The sequence below is a fragment of the Malus domestica genome, chromosome 05 (assembly GCF_042453785.1).
Source record: "Malus domestica chromosome 05, GDT2T_hap1".
NCBI classification, from domain to species: Eukaryota; Viridiplantae; Streptophyta; class Magnoliopsida; order Rosales; family Rosaceae; genus Malus; species Malus domestica.
In genome coordinates this window covers 41,815,385-41,834,540 of record NC_091665.1, presented here as the reverse complement: position 1 = coordinate 41,834,540, position 19,156 = coordinate 41,815,385, and the positions used below count along the sequence as shown (strand labels likewise).

Sequence of the window (19,156 nt, the reverse complement as noted above, 5' to 3'; positions counted from 1 at the left end):
ACATTTTGGTACATATACTTCGTACAATATTTCGATAATATGTTTTGGTACATATATTTCGGTACACATGTTTAGGTACTATATTTCGGTGCATTTATATACTTCCGTACATATACTTCGGTGCACATACTTCGGTACACACATGTTTAGGTACAATCATTTTATAGTTGTTTGGTATATATACTCTTTACTTTGCAACTTGCATAATGATTGTATTTTGCATTTTTTTTCTTAACGTTTCATTAATATTTTTTTGTTATGGTTTTCCATTCAGGTGCATTTATTAATAGAGGAAGTCAATGGTGATGGCAAAAAATCTGGATCAAATAAATCAAAATTTTAGTTTGACAAAAAAAAAATCAAATATTTAACATGGGCATTTTGGGAATGAAAAAAACGAATTTAAGTATCTAATAACAATTAATTATGAATTTAAATATAAATGCTTATGTGGATATCTAGTTAAAGGACTATAATTAATATTTAATCTTACATTAGGTTTTAATTGAATTTCAATCTTATAAAAGGATTAATATTCAATTGCCCCTTTTTTATACCAAAAAAAAAAAAAAAACCATTTCTACAGAATTTTTAATCATTAACCAATTAAGTAATGTACATATTATAGTATGTAATAATACGGAATTGGATCCTTGCTAGATCCCCTCCCTGAGGATCCTAGGGATCAATGCACAATGACCGTTGATAAAAAATCGTGCGGTCATAATTTTTTCCTTTTTATATTTTTCAAGCAAAACGAGGTTGCTTTACTTTCAAAAATATAAAAAACATTTAATTGAGACCGCACGATTTTTGATCAACCGTCCGTGTGCATTGATCCCTAGGATCCCCAGGGAGAGATCTGACGAGGATCCAAATCTTAATAATACCTCATCTAAAAAACTAAAATTAAAGAATACACAGAATACAAAAAAAAATGCCACGGAAAAAACCAACATAAACATATTTCTTGAACTGCATCTTCCCAGAGTCTTTCACCTCATCTCATCCTTCTGTTCAATAAGAAAATCATAAACACCCAGCTAAGTCAGATCTCAAAATAAATTTTTTTTTTTAACAAGAAACAACTCAAAAAGTTATAATCTCTTTCGTAAAAGTATCATTTTATTATAGTACTTCGCATACATAAATAAAAGACCTTAAAAATTAAAATAAAACCTAACAAATAGGAGCTTATTCATTCTTTGTCTCGTGGAGCTTCCCGGCACCCCAAGAACTTGGGATCCTGAAACCAAAATATAAAACAAAATTATGTACAAAATAAACAATAACTCAGATCTTAAAAATATATAAACTCAAACCGAAAAAAGAAACACAAAAAATTCAAGTCTAGTGCAGTTTGAAAAAACCCCATATTTGATGCACTTACAATCTCTTAAAATCAATTCCTCCACTATAAAAAGTTAGGATTTGACAATTGATTTTATGGTGAAACCTCAATGATCAAATTATCACAGCTTGAAGAGCCAATCTGCAATGATCCAGTAACCTGTGGCAAACTACCTGTAATCATATGTACCAGCAGCCATTAGCACACATAATGAATGTGTCTTGATTGGAAATTAAGAAGAGATTAAGTTTACAGCATAAATATGAAATAGCTACATAAATCATGTAGAACGAATTCAAACTCAAGTAACGACGTTAATAATCACATGTATAAGCACATTAATTAGGAGTACGGTATGTTCATGCAAATAGAAGTACTGCAGTAGAATTGCTGAGCAGATCTCCTTTGGCAGACAGCCTTTCTCATTAGATCATGTGGTCAGACCACCATCTGCATGTACTCAATTTCGTATGTAGAAGATATAGGCAGTTTGCCAAAAGGAGACTGCTCGGTAATTCACCGGCACTGCATCAAAATGCTATGGATTTTTTATGACCAATAAAACCATGCAATTTATAGTTACAAGGAAATTTTATGCTATGGATTTTTAATAGCCAAAAGCCATAGTATTTATACAAGCGCTTCAGGTATATGTATGCTCAAAGAACAATACCTTTGAGCAACACCAACTTTATTCCCTTATCCACAATGCTACAAAAGTATGAACAAGTAGATGCCAATACATTTACACCTATTAATTTAAAATAGGGATAAAAATTAAGGATTTTCACACCTAAGAGCATCTTAGGGACTCCCACCACCGCCTTGGAGTACTCATTTAAAGACTTCAAGGAAATCTTTGTGTCTCTAAAGGAATATTGCCTTCAATGGGATAGTCCTTGTAGTAGAATCCCTAAATTTGAAATTTTATGATTTATGTGATAATTTGATTATGTGCATTTTTTTTTGTATACGTTAACCTTTTTTTGAATTAATTAAAAGCATTAAAAGCTCCAATCAAGATTGTGAGCCGTGTTTTCCACTCAAGGTTGTGTCCCTATACAGTCCCTATATGTGGATACATACACTATGTGTCTGGTGACTATCTATTCTTTAGGGACTTACTTTCCGATCCATTGGAGATCCATTTTGTCCCTATATTTGTTTTGTACCCATTTTGTATTGTGACTCTGCTAAAAATGCTCTAATAGTTTTAACGCCACCTTCGGTAGTGATTTGGTGAAGAGGTTGGCCAAATTGTCTTGTGAATGGATTTGCGTGTCTTCAATCTTCTGATGCTCTTGTTGTTGATGTGGGAAGAAAAACTTCGACGCAATGTGCTTGGTGTTGTCTCTTTCGATGTAACCCTTCTTGAGATGTTCGATGCATGCTGTGTTGTCTTCAAAGATCATCGTCGAGACATCTACGACGGGGTAAAAATCGTAGGAACTTCAAATATGGCTCACAACCGCTCTTAACCAAAAGCATTCCTCAGTTGCTTCACTTAAGACAAGAATTTCAGCATGGTTAGACGAAGTGGCAACTAAGGTCTATTTAGTTGACCTCCAAGAGATTACGGTGCCTCTAACGGTAAAGACATAACCCGTTTGAAAACGTGCCTTGTGTGGATCAGATAAGTATCATGCGTCGGCATAATCAACAAGGCAAGAATCGACTCGAGAAGCAGGGGGTGCATCATCACTCGAGGATCCGTAGGGATATAACAAGCCTAAATCCGTAATACCCTTAAGGTAACGGAAGATATCTTTAACACTAGTCCAGTGTTTGCATGTTGGTGCATTACTGTATCTTGCCAAAAGATTAACAATGAATGAGATGTTGGGTCTAGTGCATTGAGATAAGTATAATAAAGTGCCTATCACACTTAGATAAGGAACTTCAGACTCCAAAATCTCTTCATCATCATTTTTCGAATGGAAGGGATCTCGTTTTGTATCTAGCGATCGAACGACCATATGAGTACTTAAAGGCTTCACTTTATCTTTGTTAAAGTGGAGCAGCACCTTTTGGGTGTAGTTTGTTTGATGTACTAAGATTCCATCTGAACGGTGCTCTATCTCAGGATCGAGATAGTATTGAGTCTTTCCTAGATCTTTCATCTCAAATTCCGACTTCAGGTGTGCGGTAGTTCTCGCGAGCTCTTCAGGAGTTCCAATGAGATTTATGTCATCAACATATACTACAACTATCGCAAAACCAAAATGTGACTTCCTAATGAACACAGAAGGGCATAGGTCGTTGTTCGAAGATCCTTGACTAGTCAAATACTCACTCAAACGGTTATACCACATTCTTCCGGATTGCTTCAAACCGTAGAGTGAACGCCTCAGCTGAATTGAGAATGTGTTTTGAGGTTTGGAAATGTTTGATCTAATCAATGTAAGTCATTCGAGAACTTTCATATAAATTTCTCTATCAAGATCCCCATAGAGATACGTAGTTACTACGTCCATCAGCTGCATACTCATTTTTTCAGAAACTACCAAACTGATAAGCAACGAAAAGTAATCATATCAATAACGGGTGAATAAGTTTCGTCATAGTCAATCCCGGGGAGTTGTGAGAATCCTTGCGCAACAAGACGAGCTTTGTAATGCACAATTTTGTTCTTCTCATTACGTTTCTAAACAAAAACACACTTGTACTCAACGAGCTTCACGTGTGGAGGAGTAGGAACTATAGGTCCAAACACCTTACGTTTCGCAAGCGAATCAAGTTCGACTTGGATTACTTGTTTCCAGTTTAACCAATCTGTTCTACGTCGACATTCATCAACAGAACGGGGTTCAATGTCATCGCTCAACATGATCTCAGTAGTTACTACATATGTTAATACATCGTCGACGATTATCTCATTTTTTCTCCACACATCATCTAAGCTAGCATAATAAACCGAAATTTCATGATTCTTGGAAGGAGGATTCGTCTCTTCAAAAACGCTTCTGTAATATAGAATTTCCTAATGAGTTGGATAGAATGAGTAAGCGACAGTCGAATTCACAGTAAGCTCTTCAAAAGCCCGTGTTATGGGTTTCCTCTTCCAAGCGTGTGAATCTTTTGAACCAAGAGGTCTGCCACGCTTATGTGTAGGGGCAGATGATTGGCTAGCTACTAATATATGTCGATCACCAAAGTTGGTGTCTCGGGCCTTCATGAGGGAATTTCGACGTACATTTGGTACATCCATCTTTGCAGGCACATTTGCAGCTGGAATATGTGATATTGTCACTCACGCTAGATAGGTGAAAGCATCTGGCATGCTCTGAACTATGCTCTGGAGATCTAATATACGTTGCACTTTAGTTTCAAACTAAGAGGTGCAGGGATCTAAATGAGACAAAATAGGAGTTATCCATGATAATTCATGTCGTTCTTCAGGAACGTTGATGTTCTTATCTCCCTTAACGATGGGAAGACTGTCTCATAGAAGTGACAGTCCGTGAAACGAGCGGTAAACAGATCGCATGTCAAGGGTTCTAAGTAACGAATAATCAAGGGAGAATCTTATCTGACATAGATTCCCATCCTTCATTGAGGCTTCATTTTTGTATAGAAGGGTGGAGAAATCGGCACATAGACCACACAACCAAAAATACGCAGATGCGTTATGTCGGGTTCGTATCCGGTAACCAACTGAATGACGTTATATGGTTGGGTCGCAATAGGCCTCAAGTGAACCAACATGGTTGCGTGAAATATTGCACGTCCCCTATCAGCGATCGGGAACTTGGTACGTATAACCAACGATTGAGCAATCATTTATAAGTACTTAATGAATGCCCCTGTCAGGCCATTCTGGGTGTGAACATGGGGTACAAGATGTTCAACTTTAACCTCAATCGACATGCAATAACCATCAAAAGTTTTAAATGTGAATTCTCCAGCATTATCCAATCGAATAAATTTGATCAGATAATCAAGGTGTTGAACCCTGAGCTTGATAACCTGAGCCAACAATTTGAAGAATGCAGCGTTCCTTGTGGACAACAAGCACACGTGTGAACAACATGTGGAAGCGTAAACCAAAATCATAAAATATCTAAATGGTCTGCATATAAGGTGAATCGGTCCACAAATGTCCCCTGAATCCTTTGTAGAACAATGAGAGGATTCGAACAAATCTTGTCATAAGAAAGCTTAGTAATAAGCTTTCCCATTGAACATGTTTGACATGAGATTCCTTGAATCGAACCTAAACTTCGGGTTAGTGGATGCCCGTGTGATGATTTGAGGATACATCACCTCGCTATTCGCCTAGGATGTCCCAAACAATCATGCCAAAGTGTAATTTCGTGCGTGGTCTCATAGGTAGGTCGGCCGCATAGTGGCTTTCTATGGGGCGTATGGTCATAGTATACAGACCACTCAGGATACACTTCATCTTCTCTAGAATACAGTTCTGGCCATATTCGTAGGAAGTTATGCACAAGAATTCAACTCCATTTTCTACGTGGGTTTCAGTGTGGTAATTATTATCTCTAATGTCCTTAAAGCTCAACAACGTTCTTCCGTAACGCGGAGAATAAAGTGCCTCATCAATGGTCAAAATTGTACCATTAGACAACATTATATGTGCCTTACTATATCCTTCAATCAGGTTGGATGGGCCTGAGAGGGTTGCCAAATGTGCATTCTTAAATATGAAGTTAGTGAAATAAATGTGTTTACGCAAAACGGTGTGCGTTGTTGCACTATCTGCCAGACAACTAACTTCCTCACTAGTCATATCTAGAATGAAAAATTAATTTGAATAGGTCACATGCATAAAAGTTCTAAAAACAAAGATCCATTCAAAATAATTTTAAGTATTTCAAGGACGGAAATTAATTAAAAACTTAATATCCAAAAATAAATCACCAACAAATAATCCAAATATAAAGGAAAATTGTTCAAAATTTAACCAAAAAACAAGGAAAAGTTTTGGCCACTACTATGGAATTCAGCCCCATGGTCTTATTTCAACTAAAAAAATGGTTTATGTCTAAGATTCTAATCTTCCATAGGTGTGATAGCCTTTTCAAAGTCAGAAACCTCCATCTTTGAACTCTCCGATTTGTTCACTTGCACAAAGTTTGATTCAAACTTCTTATGACGAGAATGATATTCAGCTTCAACCTTTTAGGGAGCTCGGCTAACATGGGACCAATGGTCATTTGAACCACAGCGATAACATATGTCTGCATCCATGGTTTCAGGTGCTTTGCGCTTATTCTTAAAGTTAGGGGCTTATGAGCGAGGTTAGGGCGATTCTGGCCGCTCATACCATGCCTTTTTTGGTGTTTTAGGCATTGGTTCGTGCTATAGTGTGCTTCAGGCATAGTAGTCGTCCTAGTAGGTCAAGTTTGATGATTCTTCATCAACAGCTGATTTTGCTTTACAGTGAGAAGTAAAACAAAGATCAAATCCAAGAACTTGGTGAACTTCTGAGCTCTATATTGTTGCTGCAGGACAATATTAATAGCAGAGAATGTCGAATATGTCTTCTCCAGGAGATCCTCTTCGGTTAAAGCTTTGTTACAAAACTTGAGAAATGATTGAATTCGACAAACTTCATAATTATATTCATTCACATACTTAAAGTCTTAGAAGTGCAAATCTGCCAGTCATGTCTTGTTTCAGGCAAGAAGATGTCTTTTTGGTGATCAAAGCGATCGGCCAAAGCAACCCATAGTGCTCGTGGATCCTCCTCAGCAAGATATTCGGTTTGCAGTGCATCATGAATATGTCTTCGAATAAAGATCATGGCATTGGCTTTCTCAGCTTCGCTAACCGGGTTGTCCATCTTATCTTCAATGGGGATGCAAATTCTTTGTAGTGAGGTGAAGCTTTACATCTTAAACCCACTTGAGGTAGTTCCGTCCCGAGACCTCCAAAGCAGTGAATTTGAGTTTGTTTAAATTCGATATGTTCCTATCACAAAACAAAGAATAAGATGTGATTAGTGCAATGGAGAAAAAAAATCAACCCATTCACATATGAGTAGAATATTCAGGTTCTAATAGACATGTATTAGTTAAAATTCGCATGAAAAAACTTCGGGTTTTCATGGGTGATGGTTTTAATGAAAACTTCAGGTTTTCAAACAATGCATGTTTTTAGAAACTTCAGGTTTTGAAATAATTATGAACTTCAGGTTCATAGGTTCCTGCAGACAAATGCAAATATATATACATAAATATGCAACAAGAAAATATGCAAATAGAACTTCAAGTGACTTCGGGCCAAAATTAAAGTGTGGGTGAAAAAATATAAAACCCAAGTTGTCTAAAAATAATAAATAATTAAAGCTCGGGGCCCAAAAACATAGGCCAAAGCCCACGGTGGGCTGAGCAAATTTGATACATGCGACCAAGCCTAAAATTGGGCTGGGATAGGCTCAGGTAGCAGGCCTGGGATTGCAGGGCCAGGGATAGGGAATGGGATGCAAAAAAACAAACCCAAAAGGAAGCCTAGATAGGCTCTGATCTTGTGCAACGCGGTGCAGTGCATCGATTTTCCAGCAACGAGCTGAGATCGGGTGCAGCGCAGCCAGGTGAATCCAATGGAGGACGCGATCTAGTGCACCGCAGGCGTATGGGACACCATAGCCCTCAGGCTGGTGTCACAGGAGGTCGAGCCATGGTGTTGGGCTGATTCAGGCGAGCCCAAAAAAAATTGTTTGTTTGTTTTTTTTTTTTCGGTTAAGCCGAGTATGGGGTTGGGTTGGGCTTGCAATAGCGAGCCCAAAGAGAAAAAAAAATTCTTTGAACCCGAGTCAATTCCAAGCCCTAAAATAGGGTCTAGTTTGGACCAAGAAACCTAGCAAAGCTAGGGGGTGTTGCCGGAGAATGAGACTAATGCCGCCACTGCAGGTGGCTAAATCTTGGATGGGGAGACTCAGAGGTACCCTTTTTGGGTGTCTTCAACCATGAGTACGAATCAGAGATTGTGAAATCTTGACGATTCAACCAAAAGCCTAGAAATTGAAATCAGAATTTCAAGAAATCCAATGAGAGTTGAAGGAATCTTCAACCAAGTGACATCGGTAGACGATCTTCAGGTCGTCAGGGAGGTAGCCAAGGTGGCTAGGCATGGTTGGAGGCCATGCGTCATGGTGGTTTCAGAGTGGCGACACCTTTTGGGTGTTAGTTCTGGGTTCTAGGCCTGGAGCCGTAGCTCTAATTTGGGTTATTGGCTCGGGGCCCCATCAACGTGGATGGGTGTCAGAGATCATGGGTCAAAGAACCCTAGGGTTTCCCAATATCAATTTTTTTTCTTTTCTTTTTTCTTTTTTCTTTTTTCAATTCAATTCAAATATTTTAATGCATGGGCATATATTTGATGCAATTCATGACAATATCAAATTCACATAATTCAACAATTATGAATATAATGCATACACAATTTATGTAGAATCTAAAATTCGAAAAACGTAAAGTTGGGTCATGCATTATGGTGAATGTTCATGATATCAGGGCTGCAAAAATATCGAGATAAAAACCATTGTTTTGGACGAACCTGATTGCGTGATGATATGGATGAACTGGTTGAAGCAGAAAAAGCTTCCTCGTCAGATTCCTAAGCTTAATGGTAGAAACGTGTGTTGTAGCCTATTTTATCTAACAAGGAGAAGGAGGCCGGCGGCAAGGAGAGGGAGAGAAGAGAGATGTGTTTGTAGAATTGTAGGGGAATATGTGTGTTATTCTCTCCTACGCTAGTGCCTTTATTTATAGTAATAAGAGGGAGAAGAAATCATTCATCCCCAAGGAATACAAGTTCCTATAGGAAAGAATAACTATACTCAAATCTAATCTAGGATTTACACAATCACACTTAAACTAAGAAAGTTCATAACATAAAATGATTTATACTTCAAATTATTTTTTCTTCTAAACAAACGATAATCTAAACTAAGGGGGTGGGGGTGTGGGCTAAACCTCACAATGGGTAGCAATAATTTGGTTTGAAGTCGTCTTTGGGGAGAATCAAACCTGAAACCTCTCACTTACAAATGAAGAGGAATATCATTAGATCGTAATACTAAGTGGTGATTCATACTTCAATTGAGTATGGTACAAGTATCATGAAGAAGTTTAAATTCAGTAGATACAAATGGTAGCCTAAAATAACATATATGTCTAATCAATCTTATGCCTCTCAAACACCAAAATGATGCAAAATTAAAAGTATGTGTCTTCCATGATCCATCCCTATAGATACACCACAAAAGGTAAAAGCAAATTAGATTACCACCATTTAAGAAAAAAAATAAGAAACAAAATAATAAATTATGTAGCTCACAAACATGAAACGAAATGAACAAAGCCACCTACTTATCACAAAACAAAGAGAAAACAAAACCTACAAAACAAACAAAAGATCAAACCTAAATTTAGCCGATCTGAATTTATGCTGTAATTCATCATCTTCATAACGCACCTAATATTATACAAAAATAAAACGGGAAAATATGTATGAAGGAACACCTAACAAATTTCACTTCAATTTTTTCACACCCCACCATCAAATTTACCTGCAAAACAACAGTTTGATAGAAGAAGAAAAAAAACTTCAATCAAACTAAACAAACTTAGTTTTTTTTCTCTATTACAATTTTTTTTCTCTATTACAAACCCTTTTAAATCTCTATTATGCTGTCTTAGACCCATCAAGGGGAATATTGAAAGGTAGAAAAATTAAACAAGAAATATAGAGAAGAAATATGAAGGAACAAGAAAAATAGAGACGAGGAGTTTCTGCCGTTAAAGAACATCAAGAGAGAAATAGGGGGAATGGGGGTGTTGGTTATTGTAGAATTAGGCAATTGATAAATTTCTTATTTATTTCGTTAAACAATTAAGGAAAAAAAAATCAAATATAAGAAGATAAATACACACACCCACTCATAATGTAAATTATTAAATTTTAAAAAATTAGGGCGCACTCCCTTTATGTGGCCTTTAGTTGTTCAACAAAAATATATGTATTAGAGGTTCATTTATCTGCTAATTTGTGGATGTGATTTTTTTCGTCCCTAAAAGTAGTAGCTGTAATAGGAGCATTTATTATTGTTATTCACCTATTACAATTAATAGAGACAAATCTATATTTCTGCTCCTAATAAAGATTAAAAAAAAAGATTAATAGTTAGGAGCAAATCCTTATATCCGCCTCTAATTCACCGCCCTAATAATCACTATTCTTGTAGCATATACAATTATTTCATCATGATCTCTAGCACTTGAACGAAAATTTGGGAATAATTTGAGGACCGTAGAGAGTAATTAGGTAGCGTTTAATTTTCAAATTTTATTACTATGCTTCGACTTATGAGTAATGCATGTTTTTATGTATCATATTTAGTGACCAATTAATTACCTATATGCATAGACAAATTCCTTATGTATGTGAGTAATTAAATAAATTTCTTTAAGAGGTGGTTGATAAATTTGTGAATATTTTTGCTTTTGTAGCAATTTTTTATTTATTTTAACAATGAGATAGACACGGGTTAAGATCTTATTAGTTAGAAACTCCAGATCAGCTAATATTTCAATCAAGTGGAAAATATTCTTCTGCGTAGAAAGGTATATTAATGCATGACAGTATGAGAGAGATAAAAAGATGTATTCATTTGTCACTTAGTACTATAGTCTAGTGGTATTCATACGGTCTAGTGATATTTCTCTTCACTTATAAGTGAGATATTTTAGATTCGATTATCACCGCCAAAAGTAAATTTGAACCACATTATTACTAGCTCATTGTGAGGCTAAGTCTACCCTCATTTTCCTTAGTGTAGATAATATCATTTGTTAAAAAAAACGTATTCATTTGTCTACCATAGTATAAGACAGTGGTCCAACATATGTCCCTGTCCATCCTTCGAAAACCCAACACATCCGAATATAGATATGTGGTCATTCTATTAAGGCTTTTTATGGTACTGTATCCGCATCTCCTCTACAAGATAATGCACGTACAATATAGAGAATGTGAAAAGAAAAGAAACAACGAATATCCATTTTCTCTCTTTGTTGAGGCTTCCCTTCTATTTTCCCTCGGTCGGCAGTAGCTCAGCTCTAATAGAGGAGATGTGGATATAGTACCAAAATTGGTAAAGAACTGAAGATGTTGTAGGTGATCCTCAGCACCTGCCAATTCTTGCTCTAGTTCTTGATATGCCTAGCCATTCCAAACATGTAAACGATATGCCGAATTGAAGTAGCAAATACTGCTGCTTTTTTCGATACAAGCACGTACCAACCTTTAAGGTTTGACAGACTGTTGATTAGGGTTTACAAATATAGTAGACTGAATAGAAAATCAGACTCCAAGACAATTAATAACATTTTAGATTAAAGCTTTTCTTCATGTCTGTCTCAATACAAAGGACCTAGGAGTTGAATTCATCTGCACGGCACTGCAGGCCATATTTACTGTATACATATACAGGATCCAAGTTTGCAACCGTATGGTATTACTCCTATGATCCTGTCAAATGTGAACTACTCTATACTCACACATGACACATGCATGTGAGATTTAGGATAATATCATGCATTGATGAATTGAAGGAGATAATTTATATATAACGTTTCTTCTAAAAGAAGTCATATTAAGAACAGTGCACACTTCTAATATATATAATAAGCTAAAAAAAAATCAATCCTCCCTTCCTAATTCCTATAACAGAATAAATATATTACCAGATCGCATGAAATATGTTACAATATTTAAGCATGATAGCTCGTTTTGGTAGTGCAGCAGGGTGGTTAGAATGTGGTAGGTAAATTTAGTAGCCTTTACTTTGTTAGTTCAAGTTGCCATGACTCTAGAAAAAAGAATGAGATGCAGCTCTATGTATTGGTCTCAATGAAGTAGTTCTGCAATACTGATTATTTTCAAACCCTATATTAAAATTTATTGCCACAATGAATTGTGTACAACTTTCACATGCATGACCTCAATCATCGTATGCATAGGGTCTAGATTCAGAAAAATTTCAAGTGTGACAGAGCTTGAGGCTTCAGCAAACCCATCAAATGCAACGCTAGCTCTAAATTCAGACTAGGGATGGGTAACGGTTATGGCGGGCGGGTAACCGCGGTTATTTATCCATAACCGTTTATTCTCATACCCGCATAACCGTTTACCCGTGGGGTAATTGTCTAAACGGTTATACACATACCCATAACCGTTTATAAACGGTTAACCATACCCATAACTATGTACCCATTTAACTGTAACCGTTCTGTACCCGTTTACCCTTTTATCATTTTTAAACTCGTTTATCCTTTCTTTTTTACCATTTACTCATTTTTCACCAGTCTACGTGTTTTTTTAACAACTTGAAAATTAAAAAAGAAAAATTTGTCATAATTTTGTTTTTCTAACAATTAAACACCGTTATAGGTACATTCATCATACATTTCCGCATTTTAATTTTTTAAGTCCGTATACCATTCCAATAATTGAAATAATAGTTTACAGACGGTATTTTTAACTATTAGCAATGAAGGCAATATAAAATTTGATAAGTATTCTTGGGTTACGAAAACTGTTAAAAGACAGTATTCTTGGGTTATTTGACTCGGAATGTAAAATATTAACATAATATATATTATGGACCATGAAATTTAAAGTGGTTAAGGAAAACTATATTATATTAGCTATAGAAATCATGCACTATAGTCAATAGAATTGATCCAAGTTTTGTCTGATAGGGAACATGGTTTGTGTTAATTTTACATATATAAAATAAATGGGTAAATGGTTACCCGTTTATAACCGCGGTTAATACCCATAACCGCCCATTTAAATTTCACAGGTAAACGGTTATACTCATAACCATTTATTTATCTAAATGATTATCCATAACCGTAACCGTGAAATTTAAATGGGCGGGTAACCGGGGTTACCCATAACCAATGGGTACTTGTCCATCTCTAATTCAGACAGCCGCCTGCGCTTCTTTGCTGATTCCCTTCTTCAGGTTGTAGTACTCCAGAAACACAGGTCATCACTGAAAAGTGAAAATTATAAAGGAAAAAAAATGAGAAAGAAAATTGTCATGCACAATCAGTTTTTGAATCAATACCAAAGTGAGAAATTAAATGGTACCTAAGGGAGGCATGCATAATTTAATTTTCTTTAGATGCATTAGTAATCACGCATACTGGATAATTCAAGTGCTAAATAAACAAAATTTAAGATTGTAGGTTTAATGTACACCAACTCGAATATATACGTATACCGTTTTGGTATAGTACATTGTAAAAATTTAACAGACTGCGGTTGGGAAATAGATGAATGAATTTCAACTGCCAATCCTAACAGAGCAAGCAAAAGAGTGCAGAAGAATTGCCGAGCAAATCTCCTTTGGCATAAAGCACACTACAAAAATAATGCAAGGCTGGCCAGCTTGTTCAGCCAGAATTAAGCATTTGTAATTGTAAGTGGCTACATGCCAGAGGAGACTTTGCTCTGTAATTTATGCAACTGCACAACCAAAAGCTTAAGTTGCGTAGTGTTGAAGTGGAGACTGTTATTTATGGCAACCCAGAAAGAGCATATGCTAGGGATCCTAAGGAACTATGCTTTCATTTGTCTGTTGAAAAGTAGAAGCTTCATTGACTTCATCCACAATTCGCGTCCGACTTTTTCATGGTAGAAAAACTTTAGTTGCACAGACTACTACTTTTGTTTCGGTTACAAGCTGTAAAGACTTCTTCATGAAGCTGATTTTACTGAATTGATTCGTGATTTTAAGTGGATTAAGTAATATGTTGCACTAGAAGAGAGAAAATAACTGCAACTAATCAAATTCACAATACTAAATCAGTGCCATATATACATGAGAGATTAATAGTCTAATGCTTTTTTATCTAGGGTTCTTATACAATTATAATCGGGATACTTTGGATGCGGTCCCTAATCCTTAACATTCTTTGATTAAAACCTTAATAGTATTCAAAGTTTGATCAAGGTCCCTTGACTTTGTACACCTCATTATATTACTATTAATATTTATATTTTTATAGTTTTGACATTAATTGTGTTGATATTTTATGATATTTATAATCCTATAAATTTAAAATCCCCCATTATAATACTATTAGAAATAGTTACAATAAAAAAATTCAAACATTTTGATTGAATAAATGGATAAAAACTATGTAAAAATAAGAAATAATAAATGGCAAAAGAATGTATCCATAGTGTTAAAAAAATTGGTACATTTTACAAAAAAAATTTGTACATTTTACAAAAAAAATTTGTACATTTCACATATAACAAAGTGGTACATTAATAAAGAAGAATGGGTACATTATAAATAAATTAGGGTACAGATAAAAAAATTAAAAATTATGAGTACAAATGAATTTTTTAAAAATATAGGTACTAAAAGAAATTAATACATGGGTACAAAATAAAACTAAAAAGAAAATACTACAAATTTAAAAAAAATGTTGCAAATTAAAAGTGGGTACAAACTAAAAATATAAATATACGATACAAAGTTTAGGCATAAAACATAAGTATACCATATGTAATTTTTTTATCATTGATTAAATATACAATATCACATGACGGTATACACATCGGTACAAAAAACTTTAAAAAATTTGGGCACAAAAAGAAACTAATATATGGGTACAAATTAAAAATGAAAAGAAAATTGGCAAATTAAAAAATATTTGCAAATTAAAAATAGGTACAAACTAAAAATAAAAATATATGATAAAAAAATTTAGCCATAAATATAAATATACTAATTGTAACATTTTTAACACTAAAGGAATATATTTAAAAATAAAAAATATTTTATTATTCAAATAATTAATGATGTTATTAATACCCAAGGACCTTGATCGAAAATTGAAAATGAATAGGATTTTAATCAATGGAGTAATAAAAAGAAGGATGTGAACTTAATTTTCCTATTATAATCCCCAGTAAATTAGCCACCCAACATGGTCGGTGGTGGATCTAGGAAATAATATTATGGGGGTTAATAAAAATAGCGCGCGCAGCGCGTAAATTTATTTTACCAAAAATAGCATGCATATCGCCATTTCATCGAGTCTTAATAGGCATGAAGTCATTTGGAAAGGCATACTGCACACCTGTTAATGCTTCATTTGAGAAGGTAACTAACATGTTCCAAGGCTACTCTCATATAAATGTTTAACAAAGACACACACTTATCTTGAACACACTAACAATGTTTGATATCATTGCATCTCATTAATATGTTTGTCCAAGAATGATGATACTTTGTTATTCACTGAGATCACCATTTCATTCACTCTTCTTTCATACATTTTATCAAACAATTGGATGGTATGTATGAAGCCAAATCTAATCTTCAAAATGACAACACTCAAGGTATCCATGGACATTTGTAAGAAATTGATATGCAATTGATTTGTATTTACTCAAGAGGTGGAGCCACCAACTTATAGTTACATAAGCATCCTAATATGGTTCCTACAATCAAGTTAAGTCAACTACAAATAAGGAAACAAGTCATTTACAATATTGACATATTCTACATTCCATTCTTAGCTCGATCTCCTTCAACACTCCCCCTCAAGTTGGAGTGTATGTTTATAACACTCAACTTGCCAATGAGCACTTCAAACTGTGTCGAGCTTAATGGCTTAGTGAACAAATCAGCCGGCTGGTTTTCAGTTCGAATATGAGCTGTCCGAATCATCCCTTGTTGAATCTTCTCTCGAACCAAGTGGCAATCTATCTCTATGTGTTTGGTTCTCTGATGAAACACCGGATTCGATGCTATGTGTATAGCCGCCTGATTGTCACAGAATAAGGTTACGAGCTGTGTGTGATCAACTCCCAAATCCTTCAAAATATTCTTCAACCATGTGATTTCGCATCAAGTGGTAGCCATCGAACGATACTCAGCTTCTACACTTGAACGCGATATTGTCGTCTGTTTCTTAGTCTTCCAAGAAACCGGTGCTTGCCCAAGTAAAATGCAATATCTCGTGATTGATCTCCTTGTGTCTTTGCAACGTGCCCAATCTGCATCACAAAATGCCCGCAATTGAAGTGATCCTATAGATGGGAGCAGAATACCTTGACTCGGTGTATGCTTAATATACTTAAGCACTTTATGGGCTGCTTCCAAATGCGGTTACCGTGGCTTGTCCATAAACTGGCTTAGCACATGCACGGCGTAAGTCAGGTCCGGCCTAGTTATGGTCAAATATATCAATCTTCCAACCATTCTTCTGTATGTCGAAGCATCATCTAATAACCTTCTATTGGATTGTGTGAGCGATAAATTTTGTTCCATAGGGAACCGAGAAGGTTTGACCCCTAAGAATCCAGCATCATCCAAAATCTCGAAGGCATATTTACGTTGCGACAAACTGATTCCATACCGTGACCTGGCAACTTCGATGCCAAGGAAATACTTCAGCTGTCCCAAATCCTTAAGCTTGAATTGGTTGGCTAAGAATAATTTCATGTTCTCTATATCCTCCAAATTGTTCCCTGCCAATATGACATCATCAACATATATGAGTAATACCAGGAGGTTGCCTTGACGACTTCGGACGAACATAGAGTAGTCGGATCATGACTGTTGGAATCCCGCAGCTTTAAAGGCAGTAGACAGCTTGATAAACCACTGCCTAGATGTCTGTTTTAAACCGTACAACGACTTGTGCAATTTACAGACCCGATGCTCCCCCTTTCGTCCAAAACCGGGAGGCAAAGACATGAACACCTCCTCATTAAGATCACCATTCAAAAATGCGTTGTTCACATCCAATTGGTGGAAATGCCAGCCTCGTAGAAAAGCCACACTAAGCAGGACACGGACTGTCACCAGTTTGGCAACTGGAGCAAAAGTTTCCCTGTAATCAATCCCTTCAACTTGACTGTATCCCTTTGCCACTAAGCGGGCTTTGTAGCGTTCGACCGTACCATCAGCCTTCAATTTCACCTTATACACCCACTTACAGCCGATCGGCCGTTTATGAGGTGGCAACGGCACCAAGCTCCAAGTCTCATTGGCCTGCAGGGCATCAATCTCAGATTTCATGGCGGCACGCCAGTATGGGTGTTGGACGGCCTGAAAGAAACTTGTAGGTTCTTTAAGGAGGGTAAGTGTGGCAAGATATGTTTTGTGGGTGTGAGAAAGATGATCATAAGATAAGAAATGAGAAAGTGGGTGAGCCGTACCTGAACGAGCGACCAAGTTTGTTGATGACGATGGTGCGGTCCTTGAAGGGAGGCTAGTCTCGAGTTGAAAGTCCTGCAAATAGGCAGGCGGCCGTCGCGGTGCGGAGCTGGGGTGAAAGGTGGGGGGGACGGAGCAGGGAGGTCGGCAGTGGGTGAAAGTGGTAAATGGATAAGTATGGAGGAGGAAATTGGAGAGGTGGGTGTGGTAGGGGAAGAGACAGGGGAAGGTGAGGGTAGATCTGTAGGTGGGTTGAGTAAAGGGGACTCGGGTGGGCCGGTGGGTAGAGGTGGCCCATCAAGGAGGGAAGGCAGGTCCATGTCGAAATGTAAGGAGGGGTCAGGATGGGAGGATGAAAGAGTGTGTAAAGTGGGCGGATTAGTGGACGCAGCGGAGTAGTGAGGAGGTAAGAAAGGAAAGGTATTTTCAAAGAAACTCACATCACGAGAAATAAGGACCTTTTGTTGACTAAGATCGAAAACGCGATATCCTTTTTTACCATGAGGATATCCCAGAAAAATGCACCGAGAGGCTCTTGGATTAAATTTGGAACGATTTTGGGTACGGGTAGAAGTAAAACACAAGCAACCAAAAACACGCAAATGGGAATAATTGGGAGAGCGGTTAAATAACTTCTCATACGGGGTTTTGCCACCAAGGAGAGGAGTAGGGGTTCGATTTATGAGATAGGCGGATGTGAGAATGGCGTCCCCCCAAAAACGAGGTGGAAGCCCGGCCTGAATAAGCAAGGCACGCGCCATATTTAACAGGTGTCTATGTTTTCTTTCAGCAACCCCATTTTGTTGTGGAGTGTTGACACAACTAGTTTGATGGATTATCCCTTTATCTGCATAGAAGTTCCCAAGTTTGAATTCACGGCCATTGTCACTACATATGATCTTAATTGGGGAATCAAATTGAGTGGCAATCAAATTGATGAAATTAACTAGAAGAGTCCTAGCATCAGACTTGTGTTTCATAAGGTAAATCCATGTGCATCGAGTGTAGTCATCAACAATAGTAAGAAAATATTTTGCACCCGAAATGGAAGCAATTTTATAACCACCCCATATATCAATATGAATTAAATCAAAACAAGAATGAGTAGTAATTGAACTTGAAGGAAAAGGAAGTTTGGTTTGTTTAGCCAAAGGACAAATTGCACACTTGTCAGTATCACAAGAGGCTTGTTTAAAATTGGAAAAAGAGAATAATGGAAGAACTCTGGAAGATGGATGTCCAAGACGTTGGTGCCAAAGGGTTGGGTTGGATTTTTGTGCCTGATTGCATGTTCCTGTCTTGGTGCGATCGAGATAGTAGAGGCCCTCCCGTTCAATTCCCGTCCCAATCATCATCCCCGAACGTAGGTCCTGTATAATACAAAATTGGTTCAAAAAGATGGTTATACAAGATGAATTGGCTAACTTGCTAATTGAAATTAAATTCAATTTGAAATACGGGACACACAAAACGTTCTCAAGGATGAGATTGGAGGACAAGATGACTTTGCCAATGTGGGTCACTTGGGCCACAGACCCATTTGGCATTTCTACAGTGTGATTAGTGACCGGCCTTGAAGTAGAAAACAG

General features: G+C 36.7%; 1 protein-coding gene, 2 long non-coding RNA genes and 1 other non-coding gene across 4 annotated transcripts; all 4 read right to left on the bottom strand.

Moving 5' to 3' along the window:
• Positions 1-810: 810 nt before the first annotated feature.
• Positions 811-1,521, bottom strand: LOC139195983 (uncharacterized). The gene is made up of 3 exons (XR_011581076.1): positions 1,391-1,521; positions 1,180-1,246; positions 811-1,013 (listed from the first exon to the last, which is right to left on the bottom strand). It is a non-coding gene; the product is annotated as an uncharacterized lncRNA (long non-coding RNA).
• Positions 1,522-12,989: 11,468 nt separating this feature from the next.
• LOC139195982 (uncharacterized) lies at positions 12,990-13,863 on the bottom strand. Its single transcript, XR_011581075.1, has 2 exons — positions 13,475-13,863; positions 12,990-13,376 (listed from the first exon to the last, which is right to left on the bottom strand). It is a non-coding gene; the product is annotated as an uncharacterized lncRNA (long non-coding RNA).
• Positions 13,718-13,840, bottom strand: MIR399G (microRNA MIR399g). Its single transcript, NR_120963.1, has one exon. It is a non-coding gene; the product is annotated as a microRNA MIR399g (primary transcript).
• A 2,454-nt stretch (positions 13,864-16,317) lies between the features above and the next one.
• On the bottom strand, positions 16,318-16,946 carry LOC139196272 (uncharacterized mitochondrial protein AtMg00810-like). Its single transcript, XM_070821955.1, has 2 exons — positions 16,519-16,946; positions 16,318-16,402 (listed from the first exon to the last, which is right to left on the bottom strand). The coding sequence occupies exons 1-2, from the start codon at positions 16,944-16,946 to the stop codon at positions 16,318-16,320; spliced, it is 513 nt and encodes a 170-aa protein (XP_070678056.1).
• Positions 16,947-19,156: the final 2,210 nt, after the last annotated feature.